The 17,179-nt window shown below is 47.6% G+C and overlaps 1 protein-coding gene across 1 annotated transcript in view; it reads left to right on the forward strand.

Annotated features, from left to right (window-relative positions):
* The window catches only part of omd (integrator complex subunit 5 omd), a 37,702-nt gene that overhangs the window by 5,139 nt on the left and 15,384 nt on the right, over window positions 1-17,179 (forward strand). The window contains exons 2-4 of the mRNA XM_089554971.1: window positions 1,604-1,800; window positions 7,109-7,393; window positions 13,823-13,966. Of these exons, the coding sequence (XP_089411097.1) occupies window positions 1,604-1,800; window positions 7,109-7,393; window positions 13,823-13,966 (626 nt within the window). The remainder of the gene's footprint in view (window positions 1-1,603; window positions 1,801-7,108; window positions 7,394-13,822; window positions 13,967-17,179) is intronic.

Here is a 17,179-nt window from a genome sequence, read left to right on the forward strand (position 1 = left end):
AAATGTTGGTAAATTATTTAAAATATTTATAGCATTGAAGCAGCCAAGATGCACTTTGTGCGGTCATGCTGTTTTCACTCTTGCCTCGGTGAAAATATATTAGTAAAAAAAATCTGTGACCAGAATGTACAAAACTGGTTGGCTGGTAATTTAGGAATGGAGGTAGTTAAATTTAATGCATAATGTAAAAGCCAGAAAAAATAGCATCACTGCATAGCTCTCCTCTTCCTGAATACGTTTATACCAAGGTCGTTTCAGTCGCCCCAGGCAAACAAGAGGAAAATTCCATGAGACAGAGACTGCATTCGTGAAATCACAGAGATAAAGAGGCCTGAAATATTTGTGCACTTACTGAGTCCCAGGAGATCAAGTTGCGGGAAAATGCCTGTAGCTTTGGGTGCGCTGATGTGATGCCTTGCTAAGAGGTGTGAAAGAAAAGGCTGCGAAATGGGCTTACAAATGGTAGCAAGATGGCAATGATTGGAGAGCAGTTTTAGAATTGTGATCGCGTAAATTTGTAAATAAACTTTGAAACGCGCTTTATTTTTCAGCCACGCAACTCTCTAAAAATTCATTTGTTTGCACTTTGGGATCGCTTTGAGCATGGGCATTTTGCAGAAATATGGTTTGAAGTATATTTAGTACAAAAAAATACCTCCTACATGATCCTTTTTTCTGGCATTTAAAGAAAGCCCGTGAAATATGAAAAAAAAACACACATGACTACGCACTCCCAACCATGTTTTGAGCATACTAAACATGCGTGCTGACTGTGCCCAAGTAAGCAGCTGCCACCTAGTTCGACTGGCTGAGAAATGATAAAAATATAAAGAAGTGGGGGTGACTATGAAAAACGTGACTTCACTGCTTTTCCTTCTTTTTTTGTTTTGCCTATGCCATGGCTCAATAGAAGCTCATATGAATTAGCTGTCGATGGCCTGCCTATCACTTATCGCAGATCGTGGCGCGCACTTTCTGTGTTCAGGAATAACGTGCTGACGCACTTTCAAGACTGTGCTGAGAGCAGCGTCGGCCGCTCACTTTGAGACGGTGAGCGCACACGGTTCGTTCACTCAGGACACGCTTGGCAGCGCTGCAGTGCAGTAGCCCAAAAATGCGATCACATGGCTTTTTTTCATATTTAGCAGGCTTTGAATGCTGGAAAAAAGAACCATGTAGAAGATATGTTGCTACAAAAAAGCTGGATAGGTCGTTTCGTAAACCCCTGTACAACTTAACGAAATGCGTATGACCTTAAAGTGAGTACAAATTTTTTCATAAATAATCTATGCTAATTACCTAATTAAACAGAATTTCAAAAACTCTGAGGAGCATCACACGACGGGAGACAATATGTCACTGGTTTCATTCACCCGGATCAGATGCGCCACTTTTTTTAATCCTTGGTTCAAGTTACATGGAACACACTGTATATTGGGCCAGCTGCCAGAAGGACAAACGTCTTTTCCCGAGGATGTGGGCTTGAGCGGTAGCGCACTAAAAGTTATCTCCAAGAGTTGTATTGAGATTGCTCATGGCAAAATTGGTGATTGGCTGGCTGATCCTCGATTGCATCTCTTCCACATCCCCCCCCCACCCGTAGTGTCAGCGGACACTCTCAACAAGCTGTCGACGCTGATGGCCAAGTGGGAGTCGGCCAAGATCCCGGGCACTCGAGACCTGCTCAGCCTGACGGTCATCCTCATCGTCCAGAGTGGCTCGGGCGACCTGCGCTTCCTCAGCCAGATCCTGGACATTGCGTCCGGAGAGAGCGAGTTCTCCCCTGCACTTGTGCCGGCGGTAAGTGAGGCTGTGAAGTCTAGGGTTTGACGGAATCCCGTCTGGCGAGGGAAATTCTTGCTGATATGTCAAAGAAAACACACACTCGCCAATGATGTAAAGAAAATAAACGGAATTGACGTTTCGGCACCCATACGGGTGCCTTGATCACAATGAAGCGAAAGACGGGAAGGGGAGCTATATATGGGCGATTTTCCGAAGGGTGCACAGGTATATCTCTGGGAGATTGCCACGGGTCTGGTTGATCTTGTGTGGCGTTGATTGAATGCGTAATGATTCTATGAGAAGGCGTTTTGGTAATGATTTTTCCTTTGCAATTACACGTGCTGCGTCCCAGTCGATGGTATGGCCAGTTTCCTGATGATGTTGCACTAAAGCGTTTGAGTTAGCTTTCCCTCTGGCGACGTCATTTTGGTGCTGCTTGAGCCTTGTTTTGAATTTTCCTGTTTCCCCGATATAGGAAACGTCACAATCATTGTACATTCAATCAACGCCACATAAGATCAACCGGACCCGTGGCAATCTCCCAGTGATATACCTGCGCACCCTTCGAAAAATCACCCACATATAGCTCCCCTTCCCGTCCTTTGCTTCATTGTGATCAAGGCACCCGTATGGGCGCCATAGCGTCAATTCCTTTTGTTTTCTTTGCATCTTTGGCGAGTGTATGTTTTCTTTGACAAATCAGCATAAGTGAGGCTGTTGCACTTACACCAGAATCTATGCAAAACAGATTTTAGAGTGAAAGCTCTACTCCCGTACAAAGCTGAAGGTCATGTGGCTATGAAATTTGACCTTCAAACCAGGGGGAGCGGAGGCTTGGTTCCTTTGTCATGCCACGTGGCTCGCCACACCTCGCCATAATTGCGCACGTTGAGCCAACAGTGCTCTATCATCTCGCAACTATCAAGTCACGTGACTTGCTGCGCCTCGCCACAGCTGCGTATGCAGAGCCAACGGCACTGTCGCAACTGCTGGAAATCATGTGACATGCCGTTCACTATATAAAAGTACGTGGCATGTGTTTATCTTCACACAAAGTCATGGATGAGCAGCATGCCAGAACTAGTGCTTTGGTAATGTATTGTGGCCGTCAAGTGGAATCTGATGATCTTCACCATATGGAAAGGCGTTAGATTAGAGAACCATGCTTGACAGAGCTTCCACTCGTTTTTGTACGTTCAGCCAAGTTGAACCACAGGTAATTTTTGGAATTTTGGGAGCTCTTTGAGGTTCACACATTTTAACGAGCTTTTGTTGTGCGTGCACCTCTTCTCTCCTGGTCAGTTGTCCCAGAATCAACAGCTTTGTAAGATTCCGTTTATGTGCAAGACATTTTTAAAGTTGGTGGTATTATGACTGCATTTAAAGGGGCTCCTGAAACGCCTTCTGAGGCGATTACATAAACCCACTCAATCACTATGTTCTGTCGTCATGAAATCTGCTGGCGCATTTGTTAAAATATCTGGGCAGTGTGTTGCAGAAACTCTAAAGCAGCCAAAAAAAACCACTCTCATCATTTACAAATCAAGCACACTGCATTAAATACAATGGAAATGGCAAAATGAAACGCGAGAGCATGCAATAATGTCACGGGCGTCTGAGATGAATTTTGACCATTCCACGTGGTTATCGAACTCACCACTGCTACTCTGAAAAAGAAAAAAAGAAGTGCTCAGTATAGGTATTCACCTTCCAGGAGTACACGCTGCAACAGATGCCACGATCGGCGATCAGCGGACTACGTCCGGTCAGTTTAATTTTTCACATCACGTCCTTGCGTTTGAAAAGGAAAAAAAAAACTGAAACCAAAGAAATAGTGTTAAAAAAACAAACTTCCAGATGGCGCTGCTTGTCCAGAAGCGCCATCTTGAATTTTTGGCAGCAGGTTCAAAACCTATATATGTCCGATGGCCTGTGGCATTAGAGCCGATTTAGTTTACTTGGTCAAGTGCGAAATGGTTGCAGCTATAGCATAGGGCTCTTATGCATTGACCAATGAAGCTGGTCTGTTCACATCGCCGTGGGTTCATAACACAGTCGTGGCCAGATTTATTTTATTTCTGCGGGGTCTAGCTGACTTCAGACAATGAAACGGATAACAGGTTCTTTTCCGAGATTGGAAGCCTTAATGCTACCGCACGGAGATTTCAGTCTGTAATCAGTAGCATGCTGTATTCTCTTTTGTGCTGCTTGCTGAGATATGCGTTGGCGTGACACTGATTGTGCTTGGCATTTATTGTGGCCCTTATTTCTCCCACAACAGGCTGCCGTACGGGTAAGCATTGCGGGCTTACCAACTGCCCTGCATGGTGTGAACTGAGTTCTCGTAGTGCAGTTTACTTCACAGCCAGTTTCGCTCTGCTAAGCCAGAGTGGAGGCTAACAAAGAGGGTTCAGCTGAAGCTAAGGACAACACAGCGAGCTATGGAAAGGAAGATGACAGGTGTAACGTTAAGAGATTGGAAGAGGGCGGAGTGGGTGAGAGAACAAACGCGGGTTAATAACATCCTAGTTGAAATCAGGAGGAAGAAGTGGGCTTGGGCAGGGCATGTAATGCGAAGGCAAGATAACCGCTGGTCCTTAAGGGTAACGGAGTGGATTCCAAGGGAAGGCAAGCCTAGCAGGGGGCGGCAGAAAGTTAGGTGGGCGGATGAGATTAAGAAGTTTGCTGGGATACGATGGCGGCAACTGGCAAAGGACAGGGTTAATCGGAGAGACGTGGGAGAGGCCTTTGTCCTGCAGTGCGCGTAGTCAGGCTGATGATGATGGTGAAGAAGCCAGAGTCTTGATTGCTTCATGCCGTGCTTTATCTCGCATGCACACTAACTTGTGCTGGGGTGATTGATCCAGTGTCGAGGCCTTGCCTGTATTTTTTCTTTTTTCACCTTTGATCCATGTTTGCCCCGTGTTTCCACGTCATGCATCGGTCTTTGGTTGTTTATGCATACCGGGGCAAGCCTCCGCAAATGGATCTGAAGGAAATCTGGGTCGATATATAATGTGACGATTCTGAGACCGATTCAGTTCGATTTTTTGATTTCCTGCCCTTCGTTCACTCTTCTCTATTAGCTAAAGCCAAGGCGGGGCATTACCACAGCCAGTAGTGAAAGGCAGGAAGTTCAAAAATGGAATTCAGTTTGCAATTATAGTCGTTATATTTTGCCAACCCTGCAAATGGCTGTGTCTGTTTGAGGCTGGTGCCTGGTTGCTCCACTCTGGAACTCGTCACACTGGTTACCAGGTTACTCACTACAGCAACAAACACTAGGTGTGTTGTTGCTACTGTTAATGTGTTGGCATTAATAGTGAGAATGCGAGCATAAGTGGAAGCTGCCATCTGTCAGTAGCCAGCTACGGCTACCGTATCCCTGCAAACTTCTTAATCTCATCCGCCCACCTAACTTTCTGCCGCCCCCTGCTATCTGTTTGCCTTCTCTTGGAATCCGCTCCGTTACCCTTGAGGACCAGCGGTCATTTTGCCTTCGCATCACATGCCCTGCCCAAACCCCCACTTCTTCCTCTTGATATCAACTAGCATGTCTTTAACCCTCATTTGTTTCCTCACCCACTATGCCTTCTTCCTGTCTCTTAACGTTATTCCTTTCTATAGCTCGCTGCGTTTTCCTTAAAATAAGTTGAGTTCTTTTTGTTATAATAACTTGGATATAATGAACCCTAGTAAGCGCTTTGTATACAGGGTCTGTTCTGAAAGTAGTAGGACTGGTTTTTTCCTGGGCGAACGGGCGGACGAGAGGTGGTCTGCGCGTGCAGGATCGTTGAAGGGGGATATTGGGAATGCTGGGGAAAATCGGCAGTAGGCTTTTGGCCGTTGAAGAGAGGAGGTCGCTTGTACTGTGAACCCCTGTCGAAACGTCTCTTCACGCAGAATCGTCGAGCGTTTACTCGATCAGCGATACGCTATCAAATTTTGAGTAAATCTTGTAAAACGGGCAAAGAGACTTACAACATGATTAAGGAGGCCTACGGTGATGCTTCCATGGATAGATCAGGTGTTTTTTGAGTGGCACAAGCTTTTCCGAGAAGGTAAAGAAAGAGTGGAGGAAGACGACCACTCCGGACGCCCTTCGACCAGCAAGACCAACGAAAATGTGTAGCGAGTGAAACATTTACTTAACAGTGATCGTAGAATGAGTATCAGAATGATTGCTGATGACTTGAGCATTCCTCAAACCCAAGTTTTTGAGATCGTGACAGAAAACTTATCCATGAGGAAAGCGTGCGCGAAGTTGGTGCCGGGAGTGTTGACAGAGGAGAAGAGGCCAACCGGTAGGATCTTCTTCATCATGTGAAAGAGGACCCCGATTTTTTGCCCAGCACAAGGCGGCAACGCTGCCTCCAGCCCCCTTACAGCCTCGACTTGGCCCCGCCAGACTTTTTTATATTCCCGAGAATAAAATCGACGCTCGAGGGGAAACATCACGGATCGGTAGAGGTGGTTCAACAGGCCGTGACGAGGGAGCTGAACAGCCTTCCGGTGCAGGCGTTCCTGGAGGCGTACGAAAACTGTAAAACTCATTGGCAGCAGCGTGTAGGTGCGGAAGGGTGCTACCTTGAAAAATTGAAATCGTTTGTACTATTCTCTTGAATAAATTTTTTTTAAAAAATGAGTCCTACTACTTCCAGAACAGACTGTGTATAACGACCTTTCATGTGTTAACTGGGGATATAACGAATTTTCGTGTTACCTATATAACGACCTTGCATGTGTTAACTGGGGATATAACGAATTTTCGTGTTACCTAGGATATACTGAACCACCTGAGATATAACAAATTTTCTTTTCTGAACCTTGGATGAACTCAGATGTAATGAACTTAGTATGCTGACCTCGGCTGTGACGGAAGCCGCCGCGGTGGCTCAGTGGTTATGGCGCGGCTGCTGATCTGAAAGACGCGGGTTCGATCCCGGCCGCAGCGGTAGAATTTCGGTGGAGGCGAAATTCTAAAGGCCCCTGTATTGTGCGATGTCAGTGCACGTAAAAGGACCCCAGGTGGTCAGTTTCCGGAGCCCTTCACTATGGTTTCCCTAACAGCCTGAGTCGCTTTGGCACGTTAAACCCCCATGAACCAAACCAAACCAATCGGCTGTAACAAACGTAAGTGTACCACCTCAGATGTAACGATTTTAATGTGTCATCCTCTGATATAATGAATATTTGACTGCTGACACATTGTAATGATCCCCTGAGGATCGCCCAAGAGTTTTGTTTGGTTATTTGCAAGTGATGGGCTTTTAACAGTGACTTTTACAAATGCTGGTTGCGTTCGATCTGCATGCGAACGCAGGTGCCGAGTGCAGCGGGCGTCCTTCTGGACAGCGTGCTGCTGGAGATGCAGCAGCGGGTGTTTGCAGGCGCGGCGGAAATCCCACTGCTGTCGGCGCTCGAGGGGCGGCTCTCGGAGCTGTGCGGATGGCTGCAGCGGACGACTCCGCGCTGTGGGCCACGCACCATGTGGCTGTGGAACGCCCTGTCACTCATCTGCGTCCACCGCAAAGAGAAGACTGCCTTGACCGTGCTCAGCCACCTGCTTGGGCGTATCCGCGGCTCCACCGAGCTCCTCTTCTTCCAGGTACTCGCTCTGCAAGAGCAGGAGCCAATCACGATGAGACCACAGCAGGGCCTGATTGTAATGACAAGCACTGTGGCATCAGCATTTGCTGTGAATGACGCTGCAGTGCCTGATGTGCCATCTGTGGTACACAGCATAAAATTTGAATAATTTTCACTGTTGCTCGCAAGGCTGCATAAGTTGGTCGCTTGCATAAAAAGCCTTTTCCAGCATATTTACCAAAGCAGGGCCAATTTATCAGGTTTAGCTGACTCATTTATCCGTTAACGGTGTTATAAGAAACTGTGCACATGTTTCCTCTGCTGCTGCCATTGTACTGGGACTGAGGGCTTTTCAGGCTGCTTTGTGCAGCTTTTGCCTCAGTTTCCACCATTTTCTTTAAATGGAAAATAAATCAAATCAATCAATCAATTAAAGTGTCCACTGCCAGAGTTGTGGGCAACCTGATCATCGAATATGCATTCATGCAAATGCTAAGCCTAACGGCCGAACATCGTGAAGCTTCTGTAGTCATAATGCGGCATACATGCGATAGAGCACATTTGAATTTTGCTCGTCACCTACTGTGCATGCCTGCATACTTGAGTGCAGTTTTGTTGTCCCTGGAAAAATGACCTAATGCCCCTGTCACAAGGCAAGTTTCAGTGGCCATCGTGTCGAGAGCCTTCGAGATTCTCAGTCGCTGTCGAACTCGAAGGCTTTGTGCTGCTGCTACACGGCAGACCTCTATGGCCATTTGAAATGGTTCTCGAGTCTGACGCCAAGCTTGTGTGGCGCCACAATCGCTACTTTCCGTTTTGCGCAAATACTAACAAAAATATATTTATAAGTCTTGACAGTGTTGAAATGAAGAATGTCGACATCTTCAGGGCAGAAAAAAACATTTATTGTTACATATAGGCTATGTAATATGTAAAGCCCTCGCCCGAGGGCCCTTGAGGTATCTGTAATAAAAGAAAAATAAAAAATGTAAGAAGCAGTACAGTGGAACCTCGATTATACGACGTTCAGGGGACCGCGCGAAACCGTCGTATAATCCGGGTGTCGTATAATCGAAAATCAAGCGTGATATTTTTTAACATCTGAACTTCGTCATCTTTTTTTTTTTTTTCGGAACACAAATGCAGCACATTTTTGCCGGCAGAGGGCTAGTCTTCAACAAACAAGATAAAATGGCCATTGAGGCTGCCGTGAGCAGCGGGGCAGCGGCTCCCGCAGTTTTCTTGATAGGTGGAAAGATTAAGGCGCACCGGTTATCGACTGGCTAAAGTGTGCCTACCATATTTACTCGATTCTAAGCACCCCCTTTTTTTCACGATCGCGATGCCCAAAGTGAGAGGGGGTGCTTAGATTCGAAAAATCTAAACTGAACCCCCCCCCCCCCCCCCCCCGGGCCCCTCTTTTCGCGGTGAAATCTCGATGAAACGGGCGCGAGAAAAAACATTTTATTTAGGAAACATTCAAAAGAAAAATAGCTGCAGACAGTTCTGTGCCGCCATCTGTCTTGTAGTGTCAGAACGCAGCAACACAAAAAGCGCCGTGGACGCCGCTGTCCTCGCTTCGGCGAGCGCGGCCTCGCCCGCTTATCTGTTTTTTCGGCAGCGTCCGCTCCGGCGGACGCATTTGTTGCTGTTGCTGTGACGGGCGTCTTATCTTTTCTCTTTATCTTTCCTCTGATCTTTCAACTCTCCCCTATCTGCACTTGGCAGCGGTGGTGGCTTAGCTCGAGCCAGTAGGCAGGCCTGTGCAATTTCCTTTTCATCCTTCTCTCAGTCACAACAACAACAACGCGCAGGCGGCGCCTCCTCGGGACTCCGACTGCACAGGCTCGACGAAAAAGAGAGCAAGTGCACTTGGCGGCCTCGGCAACGCTCTCTTCCGCGCAAAAAAGGGGGTGCTTAGATTCGCATGCAAAGTTTTTTTTTTCAGAAATTTTTTTACGAAAATAGGGGGGAGGGGGGAGGGGGGAGGGGGGGGGGGGTGCTTAGAATCGCGAAAATACGGTACATCCCGGCCTGCGTTTGCTGACGACCTTTTTTGACGGACGGTACGAGCCAGACGTCGTCGTACGAAGCGGGGCCCTTCTAAAATTTGCGTCGTATAACCGAGGTTTTTAATGCATTGTCTCTATGGGGGTTCTGCCGGGACCGCACAAATTCGTCGTAAAATGCGGGTCGTCGCATGACCGGGGGACGTATAATCGAGGTTCCACTGTATTTACATAACACAAGCAGTCAAGGTAACTCTAAATCAACTGTGTTGCTTATTCTTCAGTAGGGCCTCCAGGTCCTAGTGATTCCATTTGGAATCGTTATTTTGTGCGAGATATTTTAGCATTTATAATTTGTTTTACCGAAAGAATTTATTTTGAACGAGTAACATGAAGCTTTCTTGTACGCTTCCCCATCTTCTATCTCCTACACGATGCAAGAGAGGAAGTGGTTCCAGCCGATGGCAATATCAAAGCGTACGCAGTTTCTACATCCCTTTCCTGCCTACTCGCATATGTCGGCCAGGTGAAAGCCAACTAGAATAAGTTGATGAAGTGCTAAATGTAGGAACTACTGCAAAAACAGTCCGACTTTCTTGCTCAATTGAAGACTGGTAGCTTCTAAATTTGGTGATTGCAGTTGGAATCAGTGGACCTGAAAGGGCTCCGTCGCATTACCCCGAAGTTCGGCCACTAGCCTAATGTCACCACCGTTGCTAGCATGGATTCCCATGAGCCTGCAAATCTTGCCGACATGATTTGACAAATCGTTCGTGATGAAATCTCCCGGCATCAAGATCTTGTGCGCCGCAGTGAAGTCCCATATGACAGCTGTTCACTGCAGGCAGCTTTGGTCCAGCACTCCTCTTCTTTGAGTTCTACCAATCACACCCCTCCCCGTGAACCTCCTAACGACTCGCATGACCCTGCTCCGCTCGCACGTTCCCACTGCATCGCACCACCTCCTCTGCAATGCCACCAGTGACTGGACTTTGATGGCCGCTTCGGCCCTGTCTCTGACGAGTGTTATATCGAGCGTACTTGCTGTCCACCAGTGTGTTAATGCTGCGGTATGCTCAGACACGTATCTTGATTCTGCCGTCACTGAGGCCAGACTTCTCGCTACCAGTGCCAATTGCCGAATCGTTGGCCTAGTTTCAATGCGGACGTTCGTGACCTGACCTTCACATCTCCTCAAGCCTTCTGCCACTACATACCACTCCGGAATGACTCTCCTGCCTCTGACCGGAGCCTGACTTCCCCTGCTCACTGCGACTGACAATCGCCTTCTCCCCGCCGTCTTTCACCGCCACTGAGAAACTAGCAAGTACGGCCATTGGAGGTGTGCTCGCAGGGTCATCGATATTTTCAATTCCTTTTCGCGTTGTTATATTAAAAAGCCGCCTGAAAGTGTTCGTGGATAGTGTTTGCATTATGGCCTTAGTGGATACCGGTGCCATAGTGTCGGTGATGAGTTCAAATCACAAGAATCACCTTGGTCGTAAAATGATGTTCGGTTGGGCTAGTGCTGTCGTATTTCATGGCGTTGGGGTGAATCGTTGGTTCCGCTTGGTATTTCTTATGTAAATTTAGCGATCGCTGGCCACATGTTCAGAACTGAATTCACGGTGCTCCCTCGCTCTACGCACGACATTATCCTCGGTGTTGACTGCTTACAACAGTGTGGTGCAACTCTTGACTTCAGCAGTGGCGGGACATCATTAAGCCCTAATCTTCTGTCAGCCCTCGTAGAAGACTTGCTACGGGATCCCAAAGTGTTTTATGTCTCCGAAGACACCGCCGCTCCATCTTTGTCCCAGTTGTGTCCTTGAACATTGTTTGCAGAGCCTTCTATGCTCTAGTGGAACCCGCTTCTCATGCCTACGTGAAGAAGTGTATGCTGGTGCCCCACAGCCTCGTTCGAGTGAACGAGGGCCGTACCACGCTTTGGGCTGTTAGTCATTCCAGCGAACCTACCGTATTACCGCGTGGTTTGAAACTCGCCGGCGCCGCCGCGGTGGCTCAGTGGTTATGGTGCTCGGCTGCTGACCCGAAAGACGCGGGTTCGATCCCGGCCGCGGTGGCCGGAATTTCTTTGGAGGAGAAATTCTTGAGGCCTGTGTGCTGTGCGATGTCAGTGCACGTTAAAGAACCCCAGGTGGTCAAAATTATCCGGAGCCCTCGACTACGGCGTCTCTCATAGCCTTAGTCGCTTTGAGACGTTTAACCCCATAACCAACCAAACCAACCAAACTCGCCGGCTTTGAAGAATGCATTTCGGTGCCTGTCACCGTGCTCAGTGACAGCGTTGCTCGTCCAACTAAACGTCGCGACCTGACCAGCTCTCAATTCCTGGCCATGATCAACAAATCTCTGTCCTCCAACGACCGTCGGATATGGATGGAAGTTCTTTTGAAGCATGTGGACGCGTTCAACTTTCCTTGAGATCAACCATCGCCGACTCCACCTTCTCGAACCTGTCACAAGATTATTACTGGATCCACACACCTGATTCGACAGATGCCATGCTGTGTCTCATCCTCAGAACATCAAAATAAATGATGAACAGGTCCGTTACATTCTGCAACAAGGAATTGTATTCACGAATCGTCTAGTCCATTGGTCGTCTTTGTGATCCAAATGAAAAATAAAAATGGCTCATGGCGATTTTTTGTCGACTACTGCCACCTTAACGCTGTCACAAAGAAGGATGTTTACCCGCTCCCCTGTGCGTTGTTGATGCCGTTGATTGCTGCCATTCAGCTTCTTACTTTTCCTCTTCCCGCGGCAAGATACCAGTAGGTGGCTAGTAGCGTAACATGCCACCTGCATGTTACGCTACGTGGGTAGGTGGTGTGTGAAGTGCTGCACTGAAATTTCTCATTACCAACTATAGTAATCGTCTGTCAGTTTTTTTGACCTGCAAGCAAAAATGCGGATGACAGAAACATACCTTGGAGTCAACCCGCACAACTGCGTCTCATACACCGCTGCCCTCGCGACATTTGCTGAGACATACTAGTTCCGTTCCCACGCCCCCTGTGGTTTGCGCTCACTCCACAACAGTGAAGGAGCTGCACCGACTGCCGGAGCACGATTCGTGCCGCTTGTAAGTGTGCTCGGCGTCAGTGTGGGTGCAACACTCCGGAAGCCTCCAAACATGGTTGTGGCCAAGCATCGATGGAGTCTGTAGAGAGTTCCGCTTTGGCCCTATCGTTGTTCCACACATGCTGTCAAAATGCTGGCATGGGGCAAACCACTATTCGCTGAGCGACATTTGCAACTGCCAAAGTTGCCATGTCACAGCCGAGTTTGTATTGTCCGGGTTTCTGTGGAATCTTGGACAGGACCGGCTCACGAAAACATAGGAGCAGGAAAACGCAGAACCCAGGAACGTAATAGTAGGGTCCTACTGTACCAATAATAGGCACAGCCGAACAGTTAAATGATCATTCAGTCAGCATGTTTTATGCAACAGGGCAGAAAGCTGAGCTAGTTGGAAACATCCAGGCGCTAACAAACAATGACACAGAGGGGACACAGCGCTTACTCGCAGCTGCAAGAACTTTTGTTCACAAGCTTCTATATATACTACAAAAACCAAAACAAACCCAGAGTAATCGCACGCCACATGCCGACCGATGTGCAGGAAAAGATTAACTTGCGGTTTTCAATCGCTCTTTCAGCCCCACCGCGGTGGCTCAGTAGTTACGGCGCTTGGCTGCTGACCCGAAAGACGCGGGTTCGATCCCGACCGCGGTGGCCGAATTTCGATGAAGGCGAAATTCTAGACGTCCGTGTACTGTGCGATGTCAGTGCACATTAAGGAACCCCAGGTGGTCGAAATTTCCAGAGCCCTTCACTACGGCGTCCCTCATAGCCTGAGCTGCTTTGGGACGTTAAACCCCAATAAACCAACCAATCGCTCTTTCAAAAAACTTATCTCTCTACTAGACAAGCCAACCGAAGGGTCACTAACACATGTATGCCCCGTCTCTGCGATATGATAGGCTTCAACTATGTCTCGCGTCACCGAGATCGTCACCTAGATCATGTAACGCGGGAGATAGTTGAAGTCTTTCATATCGCAGAAATGGGGCATACATGTGTTAGTGACCCTTTGGTTGGCTTGTCTAGTAGAGAGATAAGTTTTCTGAAAGAGCGATTGAAAACCGCGAGTTAATCTTTCCCTGCACATCGGTCCGCATGTGGTGTACAGTTATTGTGGGTTTGTTTTGGTTTTTGTTGTATATAGAGAAGGATCTGAATAAAAGTTCTTGCAGTTGCGAGGAAACGCTGTGTCCCCTCTGTGTCGTTGTTTGTTAGCGCCTGGGTTTTTCATAATGAATGTTTTATGCAGCTGTCTTTGTCAGATGACTGCGTGTTTCGTTGCAGTTCACTGTGAGAAATTCGCCGTTGTGCGACCTCTCCTCGTGCAGGCGCTCATCTACCAGGTGGAGGTGGTGCACGTCAACTGCCTGACACACACCATCTCGCACCTCATGGCGGAGCTGCGGTCGGGCCGCGTCCTCAACCCCGTCCAGCTGGTCGAGAACCTCAAGAGGCTCGGTGGGAACTCGCACGTAGGTGGAGCGGTCCCTCCCTCCTTGGCGCCTTTGGCCGCGTGCTGGAGGGAGGCGTCATTGCGCCTTATCACTGTTGTATTGATTTTCCTGAATGTAGCAAGGCAAGGCCGCCTTCGAGCCTTAACAGAGTATGACAGTTGCTGTCACCATTACTGTGCTAAAGTTTTGCGCACCTCCCTGGTGCACAAAAGATTCTCGGGTAAAGCCCGGTGCGAAGATAAGCATGGGCTCCCGCTGTGGTGATGTAGTGCCGATCATCTGCTTTCGGGGCCTCATAGAAACGAAACTTCTCCCAGTCACTCATCTGCGTGGTGAGTCATGCTTCCCAGATGTCAGCTACTGCTCTCGGCGGTATTCAAACGAGCTGCCGTTTTATGCATGAAGCTTGTCGAAAAATTGTGTGGCAACCTGCAAACTTTGTGTCGCCAAAAAATGCTTCAGGTACCGACGGTGGCAAGCGTTCTGTGCACCCAAGCGGATTACTCTCATTAAAACGCGGCATTGGTGGCACTGCGGACGTTCAAGGTGTCCCCTGAACCTGAAAGGCTAACTGGAGCACAGTTTTACTTTGACCGCAGTGCCTCTTGATATGTTGGATATGTCATAAAACTAACCATGACAGTGTTCTGCATTTCGTAGAGGGCTAGTAGTGTTGTTATAAGCGTTTAAAAAGCCCCATAGCATATTAGTCATGCACCTGGCAGCGTATCACGCAGTTAGCAACTCACCGAGCACGACATAGGTCAACACCTGAATGGTTCTTACATTGTGCAAGAGTCATAGCGGTTGATTACATATAGTTTGCATAGCTGCCTCTTTATTGCGTCCTTTCTTGACTACTTTTTGTTTGCTCGGGTGTTAGAGAAAAGTATAGAACAGCTGTATCTTACTGGTACTCACCTATGGGGCAGAAACGTGGGGGCTAACAAAGAGGGTTCAGCTTAAGGACAACGCAGCGAGCTGTGGAAAAAAAAATGATAGGTGTAACGTTAAGAGATTGGAAGTAGGCAGAGTGGGTGAGGGAACAAACGCAGGTTAATGACATCCTAGTCGAAATCAAAAGGAAGAAGTGGGCTTGGACAGGGCATGTAATGCGAAGGCATGACAACCGCTGGTCCTTAAGGGTAACGGAGTGGATTCCAAGAGAAGGCAAGCGTAGCAGGGGGCGGCAGAAAGTCAGGTGGGCGGATGAGACTAATAAGTTTGTGGGGATAGGGTGGCCGCAGCTGGCGAAGGACAGGGTTCATTAGAGAGACATGGGAGAGAGGCCTTTGCCCTGCGGTGGGCTTATTCAGGCTGATGATGATGAGGATGATACGCTGCACTGTACGGGATGGATGCCATGTCCCATCTTTCTCTCCGCTAGGATGTTTCCAGAGGCTGTAGTTCCCACTGGTGTGGAAATTCACTTATGCCATAATTGTTGCCCTGTGGCCACAAGAAAGTGAGCTCGATATCTCGGGCTTGAACCGCTGAGCCAGAATGAAAGTTTTCTCTGCTACTCAGTTTGGTATTAGGGAACTGAGGTTTTGAAAAAAAAAATCTTTTTTTACTGTTTGGTTTCTTGAGACTTTGGTTCTTTGGGCTAGACGTTGAAAATTGAAAATTGGTTTTCAAGAAAGGAAATGACACAGTATCTGTCTCAGATATCTCGGCAGACACCTGAACCGCACCGTAAGGGAAGGGAGGAAGGAGGGAGTGAAAGAAGAAAGGGGTGCCCTGGTGGACGTTTCTGGAATAATTTCGACCACCTGGGGTTCTTTAACATGCACTGACATTGCACAGCACACGGGTCTCTTAGAATTTCAGCTCCATCGAAAAACCAGCCACCAGACATCCCCGATTCTACATTTTCTGTGACTGACAAAAACATACTATTAGGCTCAGTGTTTTTTATTTGACCACACTGATTATTGTGCAAATGTTTTCTTTGTGGTGGATATTGAGTCTCTCACAGCACCACACCGTAGTCTTCGCACCTCGTCCGCATTTCTTTTCGGGTGCTTCTTGTTTTGTCGCTCTCTGACCGGTTGAAGCAAATGGAGAAGCGACGTGTAGGTACCACGGAAAGTGATGCCCAAAGACCTGGCGTCAAATCATTGGACACACTTCCTATCTCATTTAGGCTGAAGGTTTTCGAGTCTCTGTATTTCACTTTGGTTGTGTGCACTCGGGGACAAAAGTCTCTCGGATGCAGGAAAAGTGGATAGGGCACATTTAGATAGGTTTTCTCTATTTCTCTCTTTCACTCCCACCTTCCTCCCTTCCCTTACGGCACAGTTTAATGGAGTTATGTGAGACAGATACTGTGCCATTTACTTTCCTCAAAAACCAATTTTATCTAAGCTCGTAGGGGCTGTGGCTGCGAAAGGTCACCTCATTTGGATGCCACACATGGGAGCACCCGCGTCCAACCTTCACTTCCACTAGTCCGACCTGGATCTGCCGCCTAATAATAGAGCTATTGGAGTTGGCAGTAGCAGCTCACCTGTCCTGGAAACTTTTGGTCCTGACTGTACATTGTGTTTGTTGTGCACGAAACTTTTACCAGCGCTGCAACAGGGTAAAGGGAGCAAGAAGAGACGGAAGGACAAGCGCTACTAACAACCCTTGTATATTATTACGCTTGTATGTTTCAGTAAAGTCTGAAGTTTATTTTGACAACGATACAGCTGTCAAGGAGGTTGACAAAAAGGCAACAGCATGCCTGACTGGTGTTAACCTCCTTGACAGCTGTATCGTTATTAAAATAAACTTCAAGCTTTATTGAAACATACAAGGGTATATACAAGGGTTGTTAGTATCGCTTGTCCTTCCGTCTCTTCTTGTTCACTGTCCACTGTTGCATTCATTCATTCATTTATTTATACTGTTAGCCCTGATTATGGGCTATAACAGGAGTGGATAATGAGGTATATAAAATAGCAATGACACAAACATTGAAACGGGCACAAAATTCGGTACATAAAGCGTTCGCACACTGATACAAAAAATAAAACTCTGGCATATAATTCATGTAGACGATAGAACATCGTGCAGCTTGTCTAAAAATTCCCTAAGTGATTGTGAGGTGATAGCAGAGTTTGGTAGCATATTCCATTTCTTAATGGTTCTTGGGAACAAATAAAATTTAAAGCAATCATTTCGGACTGTGGGCTTTGGTATGCCCAAGCTGTGACGATGGCGTGATATTTCTCCAGTTTTAATTTC

Source organism: Amblyomma mixtum, chromosome 1 (genome assembly GCF_055824585.1).
Source record: "Amblyomma mixtum isolate Tamu chromosome 1, ASM5582458v1, whole genome shotgun sequence".
NCBI lineage: Eukaryota > Metazoa > Arthropoda > Arachnida > Ixodida > Ixodidae > Amblyomma > Amblyomma mixtum.